This window comes from Carlito syrichta, unplaced genomic scaffold (genome assembly GCF_000164805.1).
Source record: "Carlito syrichta isolate Samal-C Ts95f unplaced genomic scaffold, Tarsius_syrichta-2.0.1 Scaffold315835, whole genome shotgun sequence".
In the NCBI taxonomy this organism is placed as follows: Eukaryota; Metazoa; Chordata; class Mammalia; order Primates; family Tarsiidae; genus Carlito; species Carlito syrichta.
In genome coordinates, this window is record NW_007259931.1 from 461,601 (window position 1) to 484,778 (window position 23,178).

The 23,178-nt window shown below is 37.7% G+C and overlaps 1 protein-coding gene across 1 annotated transcript in view; it reads right to left on the reverse strand.

Annotated features, from left to right (window-relative positions):
• The window catches only part of ITSN1 (intersectin 1), a 200,480-nt gene that overhangs the window by 137,131 nt on the left and 40,171 nt on the right, over positions 1 to 23,178 (reverse strand). Inside the window, exons 5-7 of the mRNA XM_008073409.2 lie at positions 17,060 to 17,220; positions 3,478 to 3,657; positions 981 to 1,077 (exon numbers count right to left, since the gene is read on the reverse strand). Coding sequence (XP_008071600.1) covers positions 981 to 1,077; positions 3,478 to 3,657; positions 17,060 to 17,220 — 438 coding nt within the window. The remainder of the gene's footprint in view (positions 1 to 980; positions 1,078 to 3,477; positions 3,658 to 17,059; positions 17,221 to 23,178) is intronic.

Below are 23,178 nucleotides of genomic sequence, written 5' to 3' on the forward strand. Positions count from 1 at the left end.
AGGTTGCGGTGGCCGGAAGCGGCCACTGCACTCCAGTCTGGGTGACAGAGTGAGACTCCAACTCAAAAAAAATAAAATAAAATAAAAATATGGAAGATAACATGAAACAAAGGTTGGCCAAAATATAAACAATAAGGTCATGTAAGCTTTCCCAAAATCAAGCCACATATTTAATTAACGTGAACTGTCCAGTAATCTGAATAATTTATTTTACAAAATGATCTTCAGTAGGTTTTTTCTAATAATCCACATATACTTCAAGAGATTACCTAAGAAAGAACTAAAACTAAGGCCAATTGTGGGTCTACTCCTCATATAAAAAATTTTATATATAAACTTTAAAATAATTAACACTAAATAGTTCATTTGCTTTTTCCCCTCCTACACAGAATTCTAGTTTACTATTTTTAAACTTTTTTTTTTTGAATTGGAGTCTCACTCTGTCACCCAGGCAGGAGTGCAGTGATAAGATCACAGCTACTCCAGCATCAATCTGCTGGTCTCCAGTGATCCTTCCACATCAGCTTTCCAAGCAGCTAGAACTACAGGCGCGTGCTACCATGCCCAGCTAATTTTTTATTTACTGTAGAGACGAGGTCTCGCCAAGTTGCCCAGGCTGGTCTCAAACCCATGGACTCAGGCAATCCACTCATCTCGGTCTCCTAAAACACTGGGATTACAGGCTAAGCCACCGAGCCCAGCCTATTTTTAAACATTTTATTACTACCTATTTGTTATCCTCTCAAAAAATCAATATATAAAGCCTTTAAGGAAATGTCGTGCCTTTGATTTCTGTCATCTTTACAACAAATTGATGATAAGGCCTAGTGACATTATCCAGAATTAGAAAATTATTGTTAGCACTCTATAAAAATCTACCAAAAAAATAACAAAGGATCTAGATAATTCATGTTAGAACTTATGAGTTAATCAGATAATGGCTTTAACCAAATCTCCTATCTGAAAACAAGGAAACTTACCTGGCCACATCAAATGACTGTGCCTTCTGTAATTTAGTGTTTAGTTGTGACCCTGGGCCAGATCTACTAAAGGAAGAACTCTTTGGCAATGTGGCTGCTGAAAAGTAAATAAATGTCGGAAATTTCAATTCTATGAAGATAAGAAACATTCCTCTATTTGTAAAAATTATAATGCATGATCATCAAATGAGACAGAAATAATTTCTTTCTTATCAGCCTTGACTCAAAAGGGGGTATTCCTTCCTAACTCTGTCTGCCTGCTAAGAACATTTCTAGATTTACATTTACTGAAAATTGCCTAAGTAGTAATGCTGAAATCCATAAAATTTTACTTTTCATTGAATATTTAGTACCACACGTTATAGGACCTGTACCGATAGTTAAAGATATAAAATGGTAACAGGTTAAAGATATAAAATGGAATTTTCTTAGCTTCACTGAAGGAGCTGAAGTATTAGTTTCAGATGCAAGAGCCAAGAAATCACAGACTGCAGTCTTGGTCAGATAACATGTGACACTAGGGAGGGTCAGCTTTTGTGTCTGAGTCTCATTTGGGCTGGTTAGTTGTATGTCAGAAAAAAACACTCCAAGCCTTGGCTACATTCCCTCATGCTTGCCTGCGGTCTTGAAACATTTGCCACTAGCCACAAAAGAAAACAAGACTCAGAGTGCATGGATTTGCTGATATGCCTGGAAAAACAACTGTGCACACTTTCCCAGCTGCCATCACTTCTGCAGTATGGTCATATATAAAATGTGACAAGAAATGTGACCACATGTGACAACAAAATCTAAAGGAAAGGATGTATATTTAGATTCTCTGGCTATAACTTAGAGATATATCTGACATATACTGTATAATAAATTCAGGAGGTCACAGGTACAGAAATGTTCCAAATATAATGCTAAAACTTGTTGTCATCGTACTGAATTTATTCAGACATATTCAAAGTACTTTAAAAAAATACTTTCCATATTGAGATGAATTCATTAAAATTGCTAGACCAAAGCTATCTACATGCTTTCTCTCTCTCTCTCTTTGAGTCAGAGTCTCACTTTGTCACCCAGGTACAGCTACCACACCCATGACCTGCTGAACTCAGGCGATCCTTTCATCTCAGTCTTCCAAGTAGCTGGAACCACAGGCGTGTGCCACCACAACCAACTAATTTTTTAAAAATTTATTGTAGAGACAAGGTCTTGCCAAGTTGCCCAGGCTGGTCTTGAACCCCTGGGCTCAGGCAATCCTCTTGCCTCAGTCTCCCAAAGTGTTGGGATTACAGGCCTGAGCCACCATACCAGGCATCTTTCTTTTAATTAAAGGAAAAAATGGGCAGGTGCAGTGGCTCACACCTGTAATCCTAGCACTTTGGGAGGCCAAGGAATCAGGAGTTTCAGAGCAGCCTAGGCAACATACAAAAAAATCAAAACATTAGCCGGGCTCAGTGGCTCAGTCTGTAATCCTGCGCCTTTGGGAGGCTGAGGTGAGTGGACTGCCTGAGCCTGCGGGTTCGAGATCTGCCTGGGCAGCGAGACCTCATCTCTACAATAAACCAAAAATCAGCCAGGCGTGGTAGCGCATGCCTGTAATTCCGGCTACTTGGAAGGATGAGGCAGAAGGATCGCCGGAGCCCAGCAGGTCGAGGCTGCTGTGGCCGGGAGCGGCCACTGCACTTTAGTCTGGGTGACAGAATGAGACTCCAACTCAAAAAACAACAAAAAAAATCAAAACATTAGCTGGCCGTGGTGACATGCGCCTATAGTATCAGCTACTTGGGAGGATGAGGTGGAAGGATTGCCTGAGTCCAGGAGGTTGAGGTGAGGCTGTACTCCAGTCTGGACTATAGCATAAGACCTTGCGTCAAAAAAATAAAATAATAAAAGAAAAAAGACTTTGAATAAAGTATCAAAATGAAATTAATAAAACCAGGCAATTTTAAATCCTTTCCTTCAATTAAGCAAGCATGTAATACTATGAAATAGTATAAAATGTTCTCCCTCCCATAATTCTATTCCCAGGGGACTGGTCTGCTTACTAGCAATTCATAGCAGTTAAAGAAAAGTTACTGATACATGAAAACACAAAATGTTCAAATATTGTTCAATTTCAATTGCTCTTCCCAGTCCTTGAAAGGAAATTACACTCTTGGTTTTCACTGTTGATTCACCTTTGTCCACAGTGGTACCCAGAGATCTTTAAGTTCATTCCCTTTCCCTTTCTCTACCCCAGCATATCCCACTTAATATGTTAAGAAAAAAATGAAGGGGCAACCCCTTCAGATCCCCTCCCACTGTGGGAGCTTTTCTATCCTCTCAATAAATCCTGCTTTCCAAAGAAAAAAAAGAGAGAGAGAGAAATTAGGTGAAAAAAAAAAAAGATTTTTTCCTCTGGAATAAATGTCATTTAAACATAATCAGAAAGACAAAGATTTAACAATAATGAATAGCAAAATACAAGTTGTAAAAATTGAGCCTCTGGTTTCACAAGGTCACTTACCAGGATGAGCAAACGCAGGCAGAGGTTGTATAACAGGGGGAGCCCCGTTAGCCAGGGGAGGCACTGCTGCTGTAGGAACAGAAGATACTAGGGGTGGTGACATTCCAACAACTGGAATGGATCCCATTGGCACTGGAGCAACAGCTGTGAGTGGGGACATGCTGGCAATACCTCCCATACCTATGAAGAAAAGAATCCCAACAAATTTCACATCCAATCACATTTCAACATTCAACAATAATTAACACAATACCGCTTGAAGAAAAAAACAAAAACACATTTCAGCTGTAGTATATTTTCATTTAAAATATCATTTTAGATCAATCATTTTGAAGAGTATAAAAAATATCAAGGATTACATCAAAAGAACTCAAGATCCAACGTGAAGACAGTTCAGTCAAGATGAGAATCAGTAAGATAAATAACTGCAGTGGACTTAAAGGCATCAAATGTAGTTAAATCTGTAAGTTCAAAATAATATTTAAGAACAAATAAAGTCCTAACTGGTCACCACAGGAGGATCCTACGTAATCAACTACTTACGAAAACTAGTAAATAAAGTAGGGGGGGAAATCAAACATTCAATCTGCCTTTCCCATACATACTCTACCTCAAAGTAAGCAGATATTTGATGTGGGGGGAAGTATCAAAAAAAGTATCCTAACCAATAAATAAAAAAGAAATAATACAACAAAAATAAATGTTTCCTTTCTTTTTTATTTCTCTTTTCAGACTTTAAAATCTTCTTTTGGGTTAAGTAAATATATTTTAGGGTTTAAATCAATCTATTGTTTTTGTTTTACTCTTTTAATACTTCTAATACTACTCCTAATATTGGCAGAATATAAAAACTGTACACAATTAGAGCACAATTCCCTTTCTATTCCTCTGTGCTACTGTTATTACATACATTGTATATATATATTGGGGTGCCAAAAAAATGTATACACATTTTAAGCAATGTTGTCTATATATTACTCTTAGTTCGTCATAATCAGAAGTGTCTAGACACTGGTGATAACCACTTTGTACACCTCTTGTAATTGCAGAAGTCAAACGTAACTTGTAGTCATCTTTTGTCATTGATATTATATTGAGTTATAACATTAATAAAGTTTCTCCTTTCTTAAAATGTGTACACATTTTTGGCACCCTCTGTATGTTATAAATCTACTAATACAGGGTTAGAATTATTACTTTATACACTCTTATCTTTTAAAGAGAGAAAAGAAGAAAAAATAGATTTATAAGGTCTTTTAAATTAACTTACATATTTACCATTTTTGATGCTCTTAATTTCTTTCAATATATCTAAGTTATCATCTCGTGTCATTTCCTTTCATCCTGTAAGTCTTCCTATCATATTTTGCTTAAGGTAGGTCTGTTAACCATAAATTCCCTCAGTCTTCATTTGATTTTATCTTTGTGCTTGTCTTTTACAGTTTAACTATGATGTGTCTGGATGTGCTCTTTGTATTTACCCTACTTGACATTTGTCAGCCTTTTGAATGTGAAGATTACTGCTTTTCACCAAATTTGGGAAATGTTTGGCTTTTATTTCTTCACTTATTTTTTCTGTATCTTTCTCTCATTATCCTCCTTCTAAGACTTCCGTGATATGTATATTGATATATTTCATCTTTTCCTACAGTCTCTGAAGCTTGTTAATTTTCTTCAATATTTTTATGCTCTGTGGGTTGAATAATTTCTATTGGTTCATCTTCAAATTCACTGATTCTGTCTTCTGTTATCTTGAATCTGCTGTGAAGAACCACTGGCAAATTTTTCATCTTAATTACTGTGCTTTTCAGCTCTAGAATTTCCATTTTGTTTTTTCTTGAGAATCTCTACTTGTTGATTCATTGTCATACTTTGTTTGAGTTATTTAGTTCCTTAAATTGCTGCTTTGAAGCCTCTGTCTGCTAAATAAACCCAGTAGTTGGATCAGAGATAGTTTCTACTGACTGCTTCTTGTGTGTGAAGCATATAATGTCCTGGGGTTTTTTGGGGGTTTTTTTGTCTTATAATTTATAGTAGAAAATGGACATTTTAGATAATGTATTGTAGCTACTCTGGCTCTCATTTTACCCCACAGGCTGTTGCTTCTATTTTTATTTAGTAACTTGTATAAGCTAAATTTGAAAAATCTATCTTCCGCATGTTGTATGGACCCTGGTGGCTCTGCTCAGTTGGGTTTCTTAAAATTCTTGTATGTATGTATTTATTTAAGAGACAGTTTCTTTCTGTCAACCAGGCTGGAGTGCAGTAGTGCAATCAAAGCCCACTACAGTCTCAAACACCTAGGCTCAAGTGGTCCTCCTGTCTCAGCCTCCTGAGTAGCTGGAACTACAGGTACACACCACCACACCTAGCTAATTTTTCTTTTTAAAAAAATTTTGGTAGAGATAGGGTCTCACTATGTTTCCCAGGCTCGTCTTGAACTTCTGACCTCAAGTGATTCTCTCACCTTGGCCTCCCAAAGTGCTGGGGATAATCCACACTCAGCCTCCTTTTATTTTTAAGACTGACATCTTAGGGGTTTGTCCTTGTATCTGCAATAGCACAGTGGTCAGCCAATGACTGGAAATAAATTGTATTCAAACACCTCAAGTCAGTAAGGCTTCCTTTCTTTGCCAATCAATATGTCAGCACAAAAATGCATTTAAAGTTCAGGCCATTTTAAGGTCTGCCCCAGCCTTTACATTTTGCAGGGTCCTTTTGCATATCCTCTATAAATGCATGTAGCTTGAAAGTTGGTCAGGAGTTTGTAGCTGGCTTGGGCCCATCCTGGTCTCAGCTGTGCATGGGTACAGCCTCAGCCAAAAATATACTTGCCCTGGTCATGACTACAACTTCAGGCTTACAGAGCTATTGGTCCTACCTGCTCATCTGCTGGGAGGATGGTCACTTCCACTGACAAAGCTGCTAGGCATAGGCATCCCTGCCACTCCTAAAGCAAGTAGTCTCCTTCAGTGACAATAACAAGGTTGCTAGTATTCACAAGCTGCCCCTTCATGTCAACCAAGCTGAAAGGTTGAGGAATAGGAGCAGCCCAGGAAAGAACGCCACAGACTTCTACTGTTCCCACTCTTCATGCCTGGAGCTCAGCAAGGCTTTTCAAGCACAAATGATGCTCAGATATTATACAAGGGAGCACCCAAAAAAGCTGGAATTTATTTATAAAAAATTATGCGTTTATTTCTACATGTTTAAACTTTAGTCACCATCAAAGTATTTGCTGTTTGATGCGACACACTTATCAAGATGCCATTTCCACTGCTCAAAACGGTTTTTGAACTCATTAATTTTGGTGCCTTTGTCTGTCATTTGTTTTTCACCTCTTTCACACTGGCAAAAACGTTTCCCTTTGAGGCCTTTTTTCATCCAGGGAAACAAAAAACAGTCGTTTGGGGCGAGATCAGGTGAATAAGGAGGGTGGGGCAGAGGGATCATGCTGTTTTTGGTCAAAAACTGGTCAGTGCAGTGTGGGCAGGAACATTGTCGTGGTGGAAGAACCAGTCACATGCCACAACTCAGGATGTTTCTTCCACAACCCTCCCTATTCACCTGATCTTGCACTAAGCAACGTTGTTTTTTTTTCTCCCCAGATTTAAAAAGTCTTCAAAGGGAAATATTTTGCCAGTGTGGAAGAGGTGAAACAACAACAAAAATGGCAGAAGCACTAAAAGGCATCAACATTGATGAGTTCAAAAACTGTTTTGGGCAGTGGAAAAAGTATCTCAATAGGTATATTGTAGCAAACGAAGAGTACTTTGAAGGTAACTAAAGTTTAAACATGTAAGAATAAATATATAATTTTTTATAAATAAATTCCATTTTTTAGAAGGAATCAACCTTTGGTTGATTTCCAAAGCACTGAAATGATTATCTCGTCTATTTTGTCCAGTCTTATATCTGCCCCTGGGGGAAGAACGTGCTGTTCTCATTCAGACATGGTCAAAAATCCCATCGCTGAAATGGTTTTTAGGTTGCTTTTAATCTATAGGCCCCTCTCCATGTCTTTCTAGGTCTTATAATGTCCCTGCTGAAAGACCCAAGCCATGTATGTGACCCGTAGAGTTTCCCAGTATGGATTTTGCTGATTGCATCCTCTTGGTACAGTTCAACATTATACTCTGTCCTCTGTATTTCCTGCAAATAGACAGCTAAATCCAAACGCTGGATCAGACTCAGGTTGAATTTGTCTGGTAAGGCTATAAGAAACACATGACATGTAGTTATTTTTCATTTTGTGATCTTGGTAGTCACTGATGATTAATGCCTATATTCATCTATGGGGAGATGAAAAATAGATGTCCTAATCCTACCATCTCTTTGTTACTTATTAACTTGAATACTTTTATAAAGAGATGCTTCTAATGAGGATCTATTAGTTGGCTATTCAGTTATACAGCTCATAAAGGAAAGGCATGACAAATGTTTAATTTGTTTCCTTCTATGTTTTCAAGATAATGAATTGGTTTTCTATGATCCTCTTGAGGTGAATTATTCTCTTTTCATACCTATCATTATTGAGTCATAAGTTTAAAAATATTAAGTTTTAATCCATGGTACTTTTTATCATTCTTGAAGCTCAAATTGTCCTCTCTTTCACCAATGTAAGCCTCTTCTGGTTTGGCTTCTAAGAACTTCTGATATCACCCTACTATTCTTTGATAGCTTCCTTGCTGAACCATATTGCAAGATGAGTCTTTCCAAGCTCACCACATATATTTCACACTCTAAACCTGGATTCAGCCATTTCTCCAATAAAGTCTCGTTTCTTTTAGTACTAAATGGTATTTCAAGTTCACAGTATGGGCTCTAGGGATGCTCACTGTTGCTGGGGTAGATCATAGTTTCTTGTCTCTTCAGTGCACAGAGCCAGGAGACAAATAGATGGACAAATGAATAGACTGGAAGAGGACAGAATCCTCCTGAGTTCATATTAATACTTTCAATTTAGAAATTCAAAGCCAAAACTATAGAGCTTATACTTAATATTTGACACTCTCTATTACATTTGTATCTTCTTTCTTCCATATCAAGAATAGATTTTCAAAGATATAGGGATTGACAGAATTAACTATTTCATAATTACTCATTTGTTTTCATCACATAACACAGACACAACCATTTCAGAATAACAATACTAATACATTTCTGAAAGCACTAAATCACTTTGCTTTGCAAGCATTCCTGCCTCCCTTATATTACATACTTTTATTGTACGTTGTCAGAGCACACAGGAATTATATTCTATATGCTTTCTTAGCCTTCATTTAGTCTTAGTTCTCCAGATAATTATGTATTTAATGCTCACCACCATTCTTATGCTGCTGTATCCCTACCTACTTTGGTTGTCAGAAGCTCATTTTCTAATAGATTATTTAATAAAGGTTCATATTAATATTCCCTGAGTCCTTGCAAATTGATAACAGTTTGTTTATGTTCTTTCTACTTGAAAGTCAGTTTTTTCTGGACACAAAATCTTTGGCTCATTCTTTCTCTAAGAATTCTAAATATGTTACTCCATTTTCTTCTGGCATAAAGCACTTCTGTTGAAAAGTCTGGAGATAATCTAATTTTTCCCCTCATAAGTCATGCGCTTTCTTTTTCTACATGCCCAAATACATTTTTCTTGAACTAGAATATATCCTAGTGTTGGTCTTTCTAGATGGATATTCTCAGGGACATGATACTCTGTTTTAAATATAGTTTTACATTTTTTATTTCAAGAAAGTTGTCTTGAATTTCATTTTTACCATTTGTTCTAGTCCCCTGCTTTCTTCCTTAGGGATTCCTACTGACCATATATTTATTCAATCTTTGTCTTAAATATTTGTTACTGTTTCTTAAATCCTTTTTATATCTCCCTTAATATTTCCTTTTAATTTAAAAAATTTCCTATTTTTATTGCTATTTATCTTCAGATAATATCTCTTATGTTGCTCCTAGTTTAGTGTTCATTTCTAAAATTGAATCTTTAAAAGATTTCTCATTCTTTTCTGAGTTCTGTCACATTATTTCTGAGATTTAAAAACACGGATTCATGTTCATCTTTCAAGTCTCGTATTATTTTTTTAGTCTCTTTTAGCTTGTTTTAAAGTAGTGGGTTACTGAAGTGTTTTCAATGTCCATAGGGATGTTATTTGGCTCCTCATTTTCTTTTTTCTAATAATAACTTTGTGTTATTTGACCTTGCTTGATACTTTCCGCTGCTTATTTTTATGTGTGCTCTGCTTCCTGGTATTTCCAGTCTCTGTCTTCTTCCCCCTCTTCTGCCTGGACCTTCTCTTTCCTTTGTCTGTGTGTCCCTGTACTGCTCAATTTTGATTCCACTCCAAGTCATTCCTCCTCAAGATGGAGCCCTGTCCCAAAAGGAAGGTTTGTTGGGCCAGTTTTGAGTTCACAGGGGGTGGTCTGCTCCAGATCTTTCAGGTCTAATCCTAGGTCCTTTGTACTCACCCAGTTCTGCAGAGTGGACAGCCCCTCCCAGTTCAATTGTTGCTCTCAGGCTGGTTGGCTGAACTTTCTTGGGAATATCTGTTAGTTATTATTTGGGTTCTCCTGTTCTTGAGTGCACCAGATACCCTATCTCTTCCCTCTTCCTCCTGCACTGTTACAGATTTACACCCTTCTATTTGTATTTCTTTTTACTAAGAGCATGTATTACTTTTATAAGATTTTTTTAAAGTAATGTTTTTAATCACAGTTGGTTGTCCTTAGATAATAATTTTCATTTTCTCTTCAAGTCTTTTGCATTGTTGATTTACAACTGGCATCAATTACTTATACAATTAAGGCTGGGTTCGGTGGCTTAGCCTGTAATCCCAGTGTTTTGGGAGGCCGGGGTGAGTGAACTGCCTGAAACCGTGGGTTAGAGACCCACCTGGGGAACTTGGCAAGAGCTCATCTCTACAATAAATCAAAAATTAGCTGGGCATGGTAGCACGCGCCTGTAGTTCCAGCTCCTTGGAAGACTGAGGCGGAAGGATCGCCGAAGCCCAGCAGGTCGAGGTTGCAGTGGCCAGCAGCGGCCACTGCACTCCAGTCTGGGTGACAGAGTGAGACTCCAACTCAAAAAAAAAAAAAATTATACAATTAAAAAAAAAACAGACTATTTTCATTTTGAAAAATAATAAATGTTTCTAGATACTGAAAATCCAACAAAGAAAAAAAAATTCTAACCTGGGGTTTACTGGGTAAAAGTTTATTAATTAGTCATCTAAATGACTGCTTTATAGTTCATATACATACTATCAAGCACATTACCACACATCTTATTTGGATCAGATTAACTGTAAATATCAATACTATCTATATATCAGATGACTTTGTTGTCAGTTTTAGAATCCCAAAATCTTCTAAGTAGAGATTATCTGATGATTGTATTATATTTCAAATCATGGTTTTTGCTTCTAAGAATGGCAATCTACTCAAGCAACAACCAAAACCAAACAAAAACAAATTAAAAAAAGGCTTGACAACAGGATATTGTGCAAGCCAGTTAACCTTTAAAGCACTTACCCTATCTGTACTGCAGACCCCCAATCTCAAAAGGAGATTTACCTCAAGAAGAGAGTAAGAAAATAAATAGACTTTAAAATACCTCAAGTTAATTGGCAAAAAGACTAGACAAGTTAGAGCTTTTAGGAATCGCCACACTGCTTTACACAGAGGTTGCACTAGTTTACTCTCTCACCAACAGTGTAGTAGCGTTCCCTTTTCACCACATCCTCTCCAGTATCTGTTATTCTTTTGAGTTATTGAGAATTGCCATTCTGAGTGGAGTTAGGTGGTATCTCAGTGTGGTTTTAATTTGCATCTCCTTGATGATTAGTGAGGTTGAACATTTCTTCATGTGTCTGTTGGTCGCTAGGACGTCGAAGTGTCTGTTCATATCTGTTGCCCACTTTATAATGGGGTTGTTTGTTTTTTTCTTTTCAGCACATTTGAGTTCCTTGTAGATCCAAGATGTTAGGCCTTTGTCAGACATGGAATTGGCAAATACTTTTTCCAGTCTGTGGGCTGTCTCCCTGCTCTCTTGATGGTTTCTTTGGCTTTACAGAAGCTTGTCAGTTTAATGAGGTCCCACTTGTCTATCTCATCTCTTATGGCCCGTGCGTTTCAGGTTTTGTTCAGGAATTGGACGCCAGTTCCAATTTCGATAAGGGTGTGTGTCCTGCATTTTCTAAGGTTCTTATGGCTTGAGGTTTTACATTTAGGTCTCTGATCCATTTGGAGTTAATTTTGTGTATGGGGATAGATAGCGATCTTGTTTGAATCTTCTGCATGTGGTCAGCCAGTTTTCCCAGCACCATTTACTGAATAGGTTCTCCTCTCCCCACAAAGATCTGAGTATCACATGTTCTCACTCATATAGTGGACCTTGAACATCTGTCATAATACTATAAGAAAAGGATTGACAGAGGTGGGAAACTATGAGGGTGTAGGGAGAGGAAGGAAGGTGGGATTAACGGTAGTCAATATCTGTCTGGGGACTGGGAGACACCCCTTATCAACAAGGGTGCCTGAACGATACATATTTGTATATCTAACCCTTAACTGTACCCCACAATTTTAAAATAAAAAATATATTTATTAAAAAAAAGACTAGATAAAACCAACGAACAATCTTTAAAGATACTATTTAATCACATGACTGGTAAAAGCATTTTTTTTTTTTGAATCAGGGTCTCACTCTGTCACTAAAGCGCAGTGGCATGATCATGGCTCATTGTGGCTTTGAATTCCTGGATTCAAGTGTTCCTCCTGCCTCAGCTATCCATGTAGCTAGGACTACAAGCACACACCACCATATTCAGCTATTTTAAAAATTTTTTGTAGAGATAAGGTCTCACTATATTACCCAGGCTGGTCTTGAAATCCAGAGCTCAAGTGGTTCTCAGGCCTCAGCCTCACATAGTGAGGGTCTGAAAGTATGTTTTAAACTTCCAAATTTGTCAAATATTCACTTATATCAAAATATTTCCAACACAGAAACACCGCACTTTAGTGACAGAGTGAGACCCTGATCCACAAATAAATAAATAAATGCTTTTACCAGTCATGTGATTAAATAGTATCTTTAAAGATTGTTGGTTGGTTTTATCTAGTCTTTTTGCCAATTAACTTGAGGTATTTTAAAGTCTATTTATTTTCTCAGCGTCTTCTTGAGGTAAATCTCCTTTTGAGATTGGAGGTCTGCAGTACAGATAGGGTAAGTGCCTTAAAGGTTAACTGGCTTGCACAGTATCCTGTTGTCAAGCTTTTTTTTTAGCTAAACTTTCTCCCTAAGATATCCATTTCCAGAGTTTTCATTCCACTCATATTCAAACTCTTCCAGAGTTGATCAATCCCTTCTCTGAGGTCCAGACACAAGCAGTCATCCCTGTCTCTAATCTCTCAACTTGGAAATCTACTAGGCTGCTCAAACATAGTCAGAACTTTTGATTTTCCCCCTCCAAAACCATTCCTTTTCTTGTTATCCCCATCTAAATATATCATCCATGATGAAAACCTTAATCCTCTTTCCTCACTTCTCATTTCCAATCTACTGACAAGTCCTACCTACTTTTCCTCCAAAATACAGGCTATAATGAATCTAACTTCTCCACGCTGATTATCACCACCAGATAGAAACCACCATTACCTCTTGCCCCTGGCAAAAGCCCCCTAACTGATCTCCAGGATTCCATTCTTGTCTCCAACAGTCCAATCTTAAGATAACACAAATTATTTTTTCTAAGTATCTAACAACCATGTCAGTCTTCTGCTTAAAAGGTCTCTGAGTTTTCAATTGTACTTAGGGGGGCAAAAAATAAAAAATTCCTCAGTATGGTTTTATTAGGTCCTAAACTCTCTGGCTCCTGCCTTTCCTCCCTGATCTATGGTCTACCCATACTTCAGCTATACTGCTCCTCATACCTTCTAAACCTCAAGTTGGTTTTTTCCTTAGAACCTTTACAATTGCAGTTTCTTTGGCCTAGAAGTCGCGCATAGGTCTTCACATGGCTCTTATCTGAGTCAGCCTAAAAGTCACCTGCTCAGAAAATTCTTCCACAGACAACCTCTGCCCCACTGGTCCCTCTTTATCCTATTAATCTGCTTTAATGAACTGATTGCATGTATTCCTACCTGAAATTATTTATTTACTTGCTTGCTTCTCCCAACTTGAAAATAAAGTCCCTTGCTACAGATGCCATGAGGTCTTGCTACCATGTTCCCAGCAACTAGGATACATAATAGGGGCTTAAAAACTACTGGTTTAATAAATAAAACCATGCACTTAAGCAAAACAAAAACCAAACCAAAAAAAAAGAACTCCCAAATAAGCTGAGTCCAGAGTTAAAAAAAAAAAAAAATTATGCTGTATGCAGACACACACAGGGAAGATGGTACGAAAACCTACTCATAGAATTTCCCAGAATATAGCTGGGTGCCTTTAGGCAAGTTGCAGTGTCACTGTACTCCATTTCCCTCTTCTATAATATAGGGGAGTTGAACAAAACAATCGCTCAGACCTCAGCCTGTGTCTCAGTTCTACAGGTTAACATCTGCATTGGCCAGGCACGGTGACTCAAGCCTGTAATCCCAGCACTTTGGGAGGCCGAGGAGAGAGGACTGTCTGAGCCTGCGGGTTCGAGATCAGCCTGGGCAACGTGGTGAGACCTCGTCTCTACAATAAAAATGAAAAATTGGACAGGCTTGGTGGCTCAGCCTGTAATTCCAGTACTTTCGGAGGCCGAGGCAAGTGGATTGCCTGAGCCCAAGGGTTCAAGCCCAGCACCGGCAATTTGGCAAGACCTCATCTCTACAATAGATAAAAAATTAGCCGGGTGTGGTAACCCGCACCTGTAGTTCCAGCTACTTGGAAGGCTGAGATGGAAGGATCGCCAGAGCCTAGCAAGTTGACGCTGGGGTGGCTGTGAGTGTGCCACTGCACTCCAGTCAGACACCAACTCAAAAAAATAAACAAATAAATAAATTAGCTGGGCATGGTTACACGCATCTGTACTTCTGGCTACTCAGAAGGTTGAGGTGGAAGGATCACTGGAGCCCAGCAGGTCGATGCTAGGGTGGCTGTGAGCATGCCACCGCACTGCAGCCTGGGCGAAGGAGTGAGACTCCAACTCAAAAAAAAAAAAATCTGCATTAAACACATGCAGACAAGGAACCCTGGAAGAAGGATGCTCCATGTCCCCCAGTCGATTTGGTGATAACAAAAGTGGGGAGAAGAGAATAAGGAAACTTAGAGCCTTCAGAGACACTGTGGAATTGGACAAGCTCTATCTCCTCTGTTAGAAATATGACTTTAAGTTTATTGTTAAGCTTCTTAGGATCTCACTTCCTTCATTTATATTACAGGGCTAATAATTTCTATATGCTTTTAGGTATTGTTTGATCAAAGAAGATACTATATGTGAAAGCATATACAGGCTGGGCATGCTGGCTCACGCCTATAATCCCAGCGCTTTGGGAGGCTGCGGTAAGAGGATTGCCTGAGGTCATGGGCTCCAGACCAGCCTGGGCAATTTGGCTAGACCTCATCTCTACAATAAATCAAGAAAAATTAACCAGGAGTGAAAGCACATGCCTGTGGTTCCAGCTACCCAGAAAGCTGAGGCAGAAGGATCGCCTGAGTCCAGCAGGTTAAGGCTTCAGTGGCCGTGAGCATGCCACTGCCCTTTAGCCTGGGTGACAACTTAAAAAATAAAAATTTTAAAAATTTTAAAAATAAAGCACATACTACATGTAAGGGTAGGAAATGCACGGTCAGATAATTTTTAACATTAGAAAACAATGATAGTAGAACAAAATTATTCTATTATCAAATGGCTGTAAAAAAAAAAAATTACCCTAAGTGAACTGAGAAGTGGAACTAGTAATACTAGCAAAGACCAGATCTTTAAGTAAACTTGGGCAAACTTGATTAGGACCATAAATCTGGAACTTCTCCTATGCCCTCATGGTTTATCCTCTTCAATGAGGATGTCAACGTGATAAGAAGGAGGTGAGGAAAGGCAGGGAGAAGTCTGAGGGAAGAGGTATGGGCTGTCTGGCAGAGCGTTGGGTCAGAAATCCCAGCAGGTTCCCTTTCTACCAGTGGAAGGTTACTTAAGTGACTGTAAAACCTTCTTGGCAGTGAGGCCACAAACTCCTGAAACTAAATCATTAATATTTATAGCTGAAATTCCTAAGTAGAATGGAATAACATCAAACAAATTAAATGTTACAGGAAAAATTACTGACCCCCAGGTTTGAGGGGGAAAAAAAGAAATGGGATGCCTCTGGTTATTTGATCCTTTCTCCACTATGAAGTGTCTGGAAGTACTGGAAGAAAGCCAAAAGAAAATCAAACACCCTTTAACTGTTTTAACACATGGGTCCTGACCAAAAATTGGTTACTGGGACCTTCAGGGATTCAGAGCAAATTCCACTTAAATTAGTTGGTTAACTAAAGGCTAAGTACTGTGAACACACAACAGTCAAGACAAACCAGGGCCCAGGTCACATGAGCCCACCATACCGCTCACTTCTATTCTCCCTATCCTTTGCTCATACATGGGTTTTGCCTTCTTCTCTTGGCCCACTGTGCTGTTTGCCTAAAAATCTTCCCCAAACTGGTACCTTTCCCCTTACAAAAACCAGTCTTGTGGTTAAATCTCATCAAAAGAAAGGCAATACATGGTTTGTTTGTATCTAATAGGAAATCTAATAAAGAAAACAAGAGTCTTTTTTTTAAGTTATCATTAACTGTATTCCAAAGACAACCTGAATTACTGTGACTGCCTCCTCCCAAATCGATTTCACTTTATTACCAATCTTCAGATTATCAGGATGAAGAAGAGAGAAACTCTAGAAACAATTTTTGTGTTTTGTTTTAAACTGTTAACAAACCTTCCCATCAATCAGATGTTAGATTTGATTACGGTAATCGTCAAATCAACCTAAATAATTAGTCTAGAATGAGGACAGAGAACAAATCAGAATTGCTGACGATCTCAGACAGTCACTCAGTCAACTAATTACCAATGAATTTATAAAAAAAATACCTGGCAGAAAGGTAAGTTTCAATGGAATTGTGTTTTTAATCAGAATCACAATTTTTTGTTTTGTTTCTATTCAATTTGTTCTAGGAAAGAACAAATTGAAATATGACTTTAAATTAATTGTTTAACTTAATACTGTGAAATATATTTTTAGATACCATAATCCAAAGGAATTGTTTATGTACAAGGAGAAATAATGGCATCATGGAAACAGAAGAAAAAAAAGTATGTGACCATGAAAGGTCCATGTGAAGAACAAGAGAAACAGAAGATGTGGCAGCAGACTGCTTGTTCCTTTCACTCTAACTGATGACTGTGCACCTTTGCTTTCATTTTGATTACTTTCCATCCCAGGGTTCCAATGTGAACATTCTCCTCAACACTGACTTCCTGCACAGGGCCATCATTTTTCAGACAGAATTACCTCCTAGAATTTCATAAAGCTATAAACTAGAGAGAGAAAAAAAAGGAAAACATTTGTTTTAAAAATATATAAGATATAGAAACTAATTCATTTTCAGACTTACCAAATGCTGGTGCACTAGAAATAGTAACTGGTTGCTGTTTCATGACAGGGGGAAGTGCAGAGGGAAGTTGATATCCTTGTAGCTTCAGTTTGATAAGTTTCATAGCTATGGAAAACTCCACTTGATCCATTCTTCCATCATTATTCATGTCAGCTAGTGCCCTGCAAACCAACAGCCACGGATTCAGAACAACTGTGAACATAAAAGTACCTTTCCAAAAAAATAAAACCTCTCCAAAAACAAAATAATTAGTTGCTCTACCCCTAGAAAGAATAACGCAAAACAAAATTTGCTTACCAAGAACTGAGAAGTAACCTATAAACCCTGGCAAGGTTTTATATAAATATAAAATATCTTTTACTCTGCTACTTTTTACTTACATGCTACAATAGGTAATTTTCAGCTTCAGTGTTAAGAATTGGTACTTTAAGCCGGGCTTGGTGGCTCAGCCTGTAATCCCACGCCTTTGGGAGGCTGAGGTGAGTGGATTGCTTGAGCCCGCAGGTTCGAGACCCGCCTGGGCAGCGGGACCTCATCTCTACAATAAATAAAAAAATCAGCCGGGCGTGGTAGCACATGCCTGTAGTTCCGGCTACTCAGAAGGCTAAGGAGGAAGGATCGCCAGAGCCCAGCAGGTCGAGGCTGCGGTAGCCGGGAGCAGCCACTGCACTCCAGTCTGGGCGACCGAGTGAGACTCCAACTCAAAAAAAAAAGAATTGGTACTTTAGACATCAAAATGTTTCTATTCAGGACTGATGAAAATGTCCTAAAATTAAATATTGGTAATGATTGTACAATCCTTGTGAATACAAACCAATGAATTAGATACTTTGAACAAGTGAATTTTATTATGTGAATTATATTGCAATAAGGCTGTTAGGGGAAAAAAACAGGATTTAGAAACAGAGAATGGAATTACTAGAGATACTTTGTCAGACTGCATCAACTCCTCTGTAGAATTCTACAAACCTCAATGTGAAAACATGACATGGTGTACTATGCTATCCTATGGTATACTATACTAGAATGTTACTATGCTTCTAATGCTCTTAAAACTACCTTCTTTAGAATCCTGCCTGCTACCACTTAACAACACTGTAGTTGGCTTACAAATATGCTTGCTATTTTTAAATGGTACTCAAACATACACGGTCCAAGCACAGCCTGTAATGAGCTTTAATGTATAGTATCTTCTCTCAAAGCAGAATAGGAAAAAGAAAAAGGTTTCTACTTCCAATTGGAAATTATGTTGTATAACCAAATTGTGCATATTCATGACTTAACCTCTTCTGTACAAAAATATTTGAATTCAGATTTCATTTCTTTTAATCCAGATGTTAAAAGCATGAGAATTTGCTTTTGAAACCAATCTTATAAAAAATGTATTTCAGGTTGCCATATAGATTGACAGGAAAAATCCATAGAGGGTATCTTGTAGATTTGGATTGTCTGAGAGTCTAAAAGAATAAATTCTTTCACTTCTGTTTTAAAAAAAATGTATTTGAAACATCAAATAAGACCAGCTAGTTCAACTAAAATACTATGACTAATAATCCTTTAAACTGACCCATATCTATCATAAAAGAAAATTAAGTTATGTAAAAAATAATCCTATACAGCTGGAATTAACTCAAAGAAACAAAACATGCGACACAATAAAAACAGTATGGCACAGAAGAAAGATCAAAATTTTCTAAACGTAATACAAATGGTAAACATCAGCTCACTTACTTTGGAAAACAAGAAAAAGTCAAAAAGCAGGGAACAGAGCCCCATGGCTGCAGGAGCCTCCTTTCTTGCCTCAGATAGGAGCTCCTGCAGCCATGGCCCGCCCCTTCAGCAAACCACACCAATGGATCTGAATTTTCCCCACTACTAGTGAGCTTGGGCATCACTCTTATGTTTCGTGGTCATTTGCATTTGTACTTCTATGAATTGCTTATTCATAACCTTTGCCAAATTTTCTGATGGAATGCAAGTCTTTTTTTGGTCAGTTTATAAGAGCTCATTGTATTTTACATGTTAACTTTAACAGCTGATTGTTGAAAAATATTTAAAAATTCATTATTTGTTGGTTTTGTGTATAATATACTTACTGAATAGAAATTCTATGATTTTATGTACAGCATATTTCTTTCATTATATAGTTTATTTGTAGAACTGAACAGATAGAAATATAGTCCTTGACTTTCTAAGACTGTTCTATTTTATTATATTTCAATCTCTAAAACAACTGTAATTGTGTGTGAAGGGGAATTTTATCCCAGAGTTCAACAATATTTCATGGATACCTACTTTCCAGCCGTATTTATTAATGAATCCATCTTCTTCTCCTTGAACAAAAACATGTACTAAATGTTCATATGAAGTGAGACCTATTTCTGGATCATGTATTTTGACTAAATAACTCCCAGTCAATATGACAATGATCTGATCACAGAGATTCTCTGGTTCTATCTGGCAAGTTTGTTTTTTAAAAAACTTTTTGTTTTTAACTTTTCTTGGCTATTCATGGATGTTTATTTTTCTCTATGAACTTTTAAAGCACTTTATTGGGGGGGGGGGGACACATCAATTAGGGTACCTGATCTCAAACCAGGCAAAGTGGGGACCAAAGGGAGGTCCAAATTTTATGAAGTACACAATGACCACTTGTATATCTAATCCTGAATTGTGCCTCACATCTTTAAAATTTAAAAAAAAATCATTTTATATGTCCTACAAACAACCCTACTAGAATCCAAAACTGTACTAGATTTATATAATAATTTTTGGAGATTCATATATTTGTGATTACCTGCCCAAACAAAGAAAATAGTATATTTCTATCTGTTCAGTTCTACTAATAATTCCTTTAAGACAATTGTATAAACTTTTCTGTATAAGTAACATACTTTTCTTGCTAAATGTATTCTAAGAAATTTTTATCACTTTTGCAAGAATTTTAAGTGGAACACTTCTCTCATTTCCATTTCTAGGTGCTTATTTCAAGCACAGAGAAAAATTCTGACTTTGGTAATAATTATTTATGCTATATTTCACTATCTTACCTAGCTTCTATAAATCACAATTTTTTAAAACTAAAATATCTTGAGTTTTAGTAAGTATACAATCACAAAACTAGCAGAAAATGGACATTATCTTTCTTTTCCAATACTTATGCTAATCTTCTTTTTTATTGGTCTTATTGCCTCTAAGACATTACAGAATGCCTCCCTGCTTATTTGGAATGTAAATGAAATGAATTTAGTATTTTACTGATTAGAATGATATTTGGTAGTGATTTTTGGAAAGCAGTCATATATTCAAGTAGCTCCCTTTATACTTATTAGAAATGGTTATTGTATTTTTTAACCAAATGTCCAATCCACATCTGCTGATCGAATCACAAGTATTCTTCCTCCTTTTATCTGCTGAAATAAAGATTATTATTGATTGAATTTCTTGATTCTGAACCAGCCTTGCACTTCTGGCATAAACTCAAGTTGGTCATACTATATTATTATTTCCATACATTGTGGAATTTTATTTGCTAAGATTTTGTTTTGAGTTTTTGCATCTATATTCACAATTGAAACTGGTTTCTGATTGCTTTATTTCTGAGCGAACTTTCAGCTTTTATAAAGACAATTAACTAGATAAAATGAAATGGTGAACTATCTTTTGCTAAGTATTTTTTAAAGACACTCAACTATTTCAAATGGTTTTCAATTCCTGTTAATTGACAGCAATATGCATACCAAAATTAATCAATCAGTTAGGCAGATGCCTGCTTCCTCTACCCACATCACTGGCCCAAAAACATGTTTTCTGATGGGAAAACTAAATATTCAATGTGGCATAATAAGTGGGTTAGAGGAGAAAAGACTTTCTAGTAACAGCTTAATTAGAATTTAATGTTTCAAAAACCTTCCCACTGAAGTTCTCCATGGGTAAGGAGAAGAAACATATAATCATTAGATTGTAGGGCTTCAACTTTAAACCACCCACCACAATCCCAACATTTGACTGAGAATGCTGTGGTTCTCCAAAAAAGTTTTTCTCAATTAACAAAACACAATTGTGAAGACTCATTGGTAATAAGCGCTCAAAGGAATTTACGGAAGTTACTCCTACACGAATGTTTAGCTCTCCATACCTCCCGCCCTAGCCCCCAGAATATGGTTGGATTTGACTTCTCAAAGCGTCTCTGCAAAAAAACAAAACAAAACAAAAAAAAAAAACTTCAGCTCTGCCATCTATATCATCTCCCATTTATAGTTACTTCTCTAGTTTACTTATATCTAATAATCCCCCTAAAGGACTAACCATAAGTTTGACAACACAAAATTAAATTCATAAAATTTCCAAAGTAAAAGCATGCATTTAAAAATTTTATTTAAAATTTTATTTATTTTTTATATTTTTTATTTTTTTGAGTCAGAGTCTCACTCTCGCCCAGGCTGGAGTGCAGTGGTATGCTCACGGCCACCGCATCGACCTGCTGGGCTCAGGCAATCCTTCCACCTCGGCCTTCCAAGTAGTTGGAACCACAGGCATATGCCACCATGCCCAGATAATTTTTTCTTGATTTATTGTACAGATAAGGTCTTGCCATGTTGCCCAGGCTGGTATCGAACCAATGGGCTCAGGCAATCCTCTCACCTTGGCCTCCCAAAGTGCTGGGATTATAGGCAAGGGCCACCGCACCCGGCCTATTTTTTATATTTAGAGACAGTATCTTGCTCTGTCACCCAGGATGGAGTGCAGAGGCAGGATCATAGCTCACTGCAACCTTGAACTGAGCTCAAGTGATCTTCCTGCCTTTGCCTCCTGAGTAGCTTAGACTACAGGTGCATGCTACCACGCTCAGCCTGTGAACGAACCACTTTAGACTGGTTGGTCAGGGAACACCTCTTATGGGGAGGTGACATAGGAGCTGAAACCTGAAAGGTAATGAACCAGCTATGTGAGGATCCAAAAGAACTATATTCTATGAAGAGGAAATATTAGGTACAATGACTCTGAGGCAAGGAGAATCCTGGCCCATTTAAAGAATAGGAAGAAAGTCAGTATAGCTGGCAGGCAGAAATTGATGAAGAGATTGATGTAAAATAAAAGGGGGGAAAAAGCAAGAGCCAGATCATATTGGGACTTGTAGCCTTGGTAATTACTCTGAATTTTATTTTCAATGAAGAGTTTTAAATGGATTTTTAAAAAGATTATTATAGCTGCTGTTTGGAGAATGGAATCTAAAGAGGCAAATGTGAAAGAGAATCACTCCTAATACCCAGGTGAGATAACAGAATGGGATGGCAGCAGTGAAGATAGAAAGAAGTGGCCAGTACGGAAAAAAGTCTGTAAATAGAGTCAAAAGCATATGCTGGGTACGATGGTGTGCACCTATAATTCAAGCTACTCAGGAGGCTGAGGTGGGAGGATCACTTGAGTTGGAAGTTTGAGACCAGCATGGGCAACACAGCAAGACCCTGTATCAACTTAATTGTATATATATGCATGCTGATGGATTGAGTGGATGTGCAGGGTAAAGAAAAAAGAAGAATCAAGCATGGCACCCAAGTATTGTTTTGGGCAGCTGGATAGAAAGATGCTCAAGGACATGAACTAAGATGGTGAAGACTCAGGAATGAGAGATGGGAGAGAAGGGGATCAAGAGTCCAGGAACCTTTTTTTTTTAATGAGTTTGGCAAATTGGTCTTATTGAGGATTGAAGGTCCCTCTAACGTATCCTCAGAAAAGTGACCTAAGATAATACAAGCTAAATGACTGTTTGCCTGCCCCATCCCATCTCTGAATGGGACCACCAAGCTGTTCTAATCTTTGTCTTTGTCTCTGGCTCCCTTGTTTTCTTTCAGGGCCCATCTGCTGGTAGTTCTCCCCTCTTTCCCCCAGCTTCTTTCCATTTCTTTGGGCCCTTCATGACTTCATGGATTCCAAAGTTCTCATTCAACCTCTTTTTCTTTCCAATACATTCTGGCATTTGTCTATACTCTCTGCTTTCTTCTCCTCCCTTTCCATACCAGGAAAAGGTTGACACAATTTTATTTTATTTTATTTTTTTTGAGTTGGAGTCTCACTCTGTCGCCCAGACTGAAGTGCAGTGGCCGCTCCCGGCCACT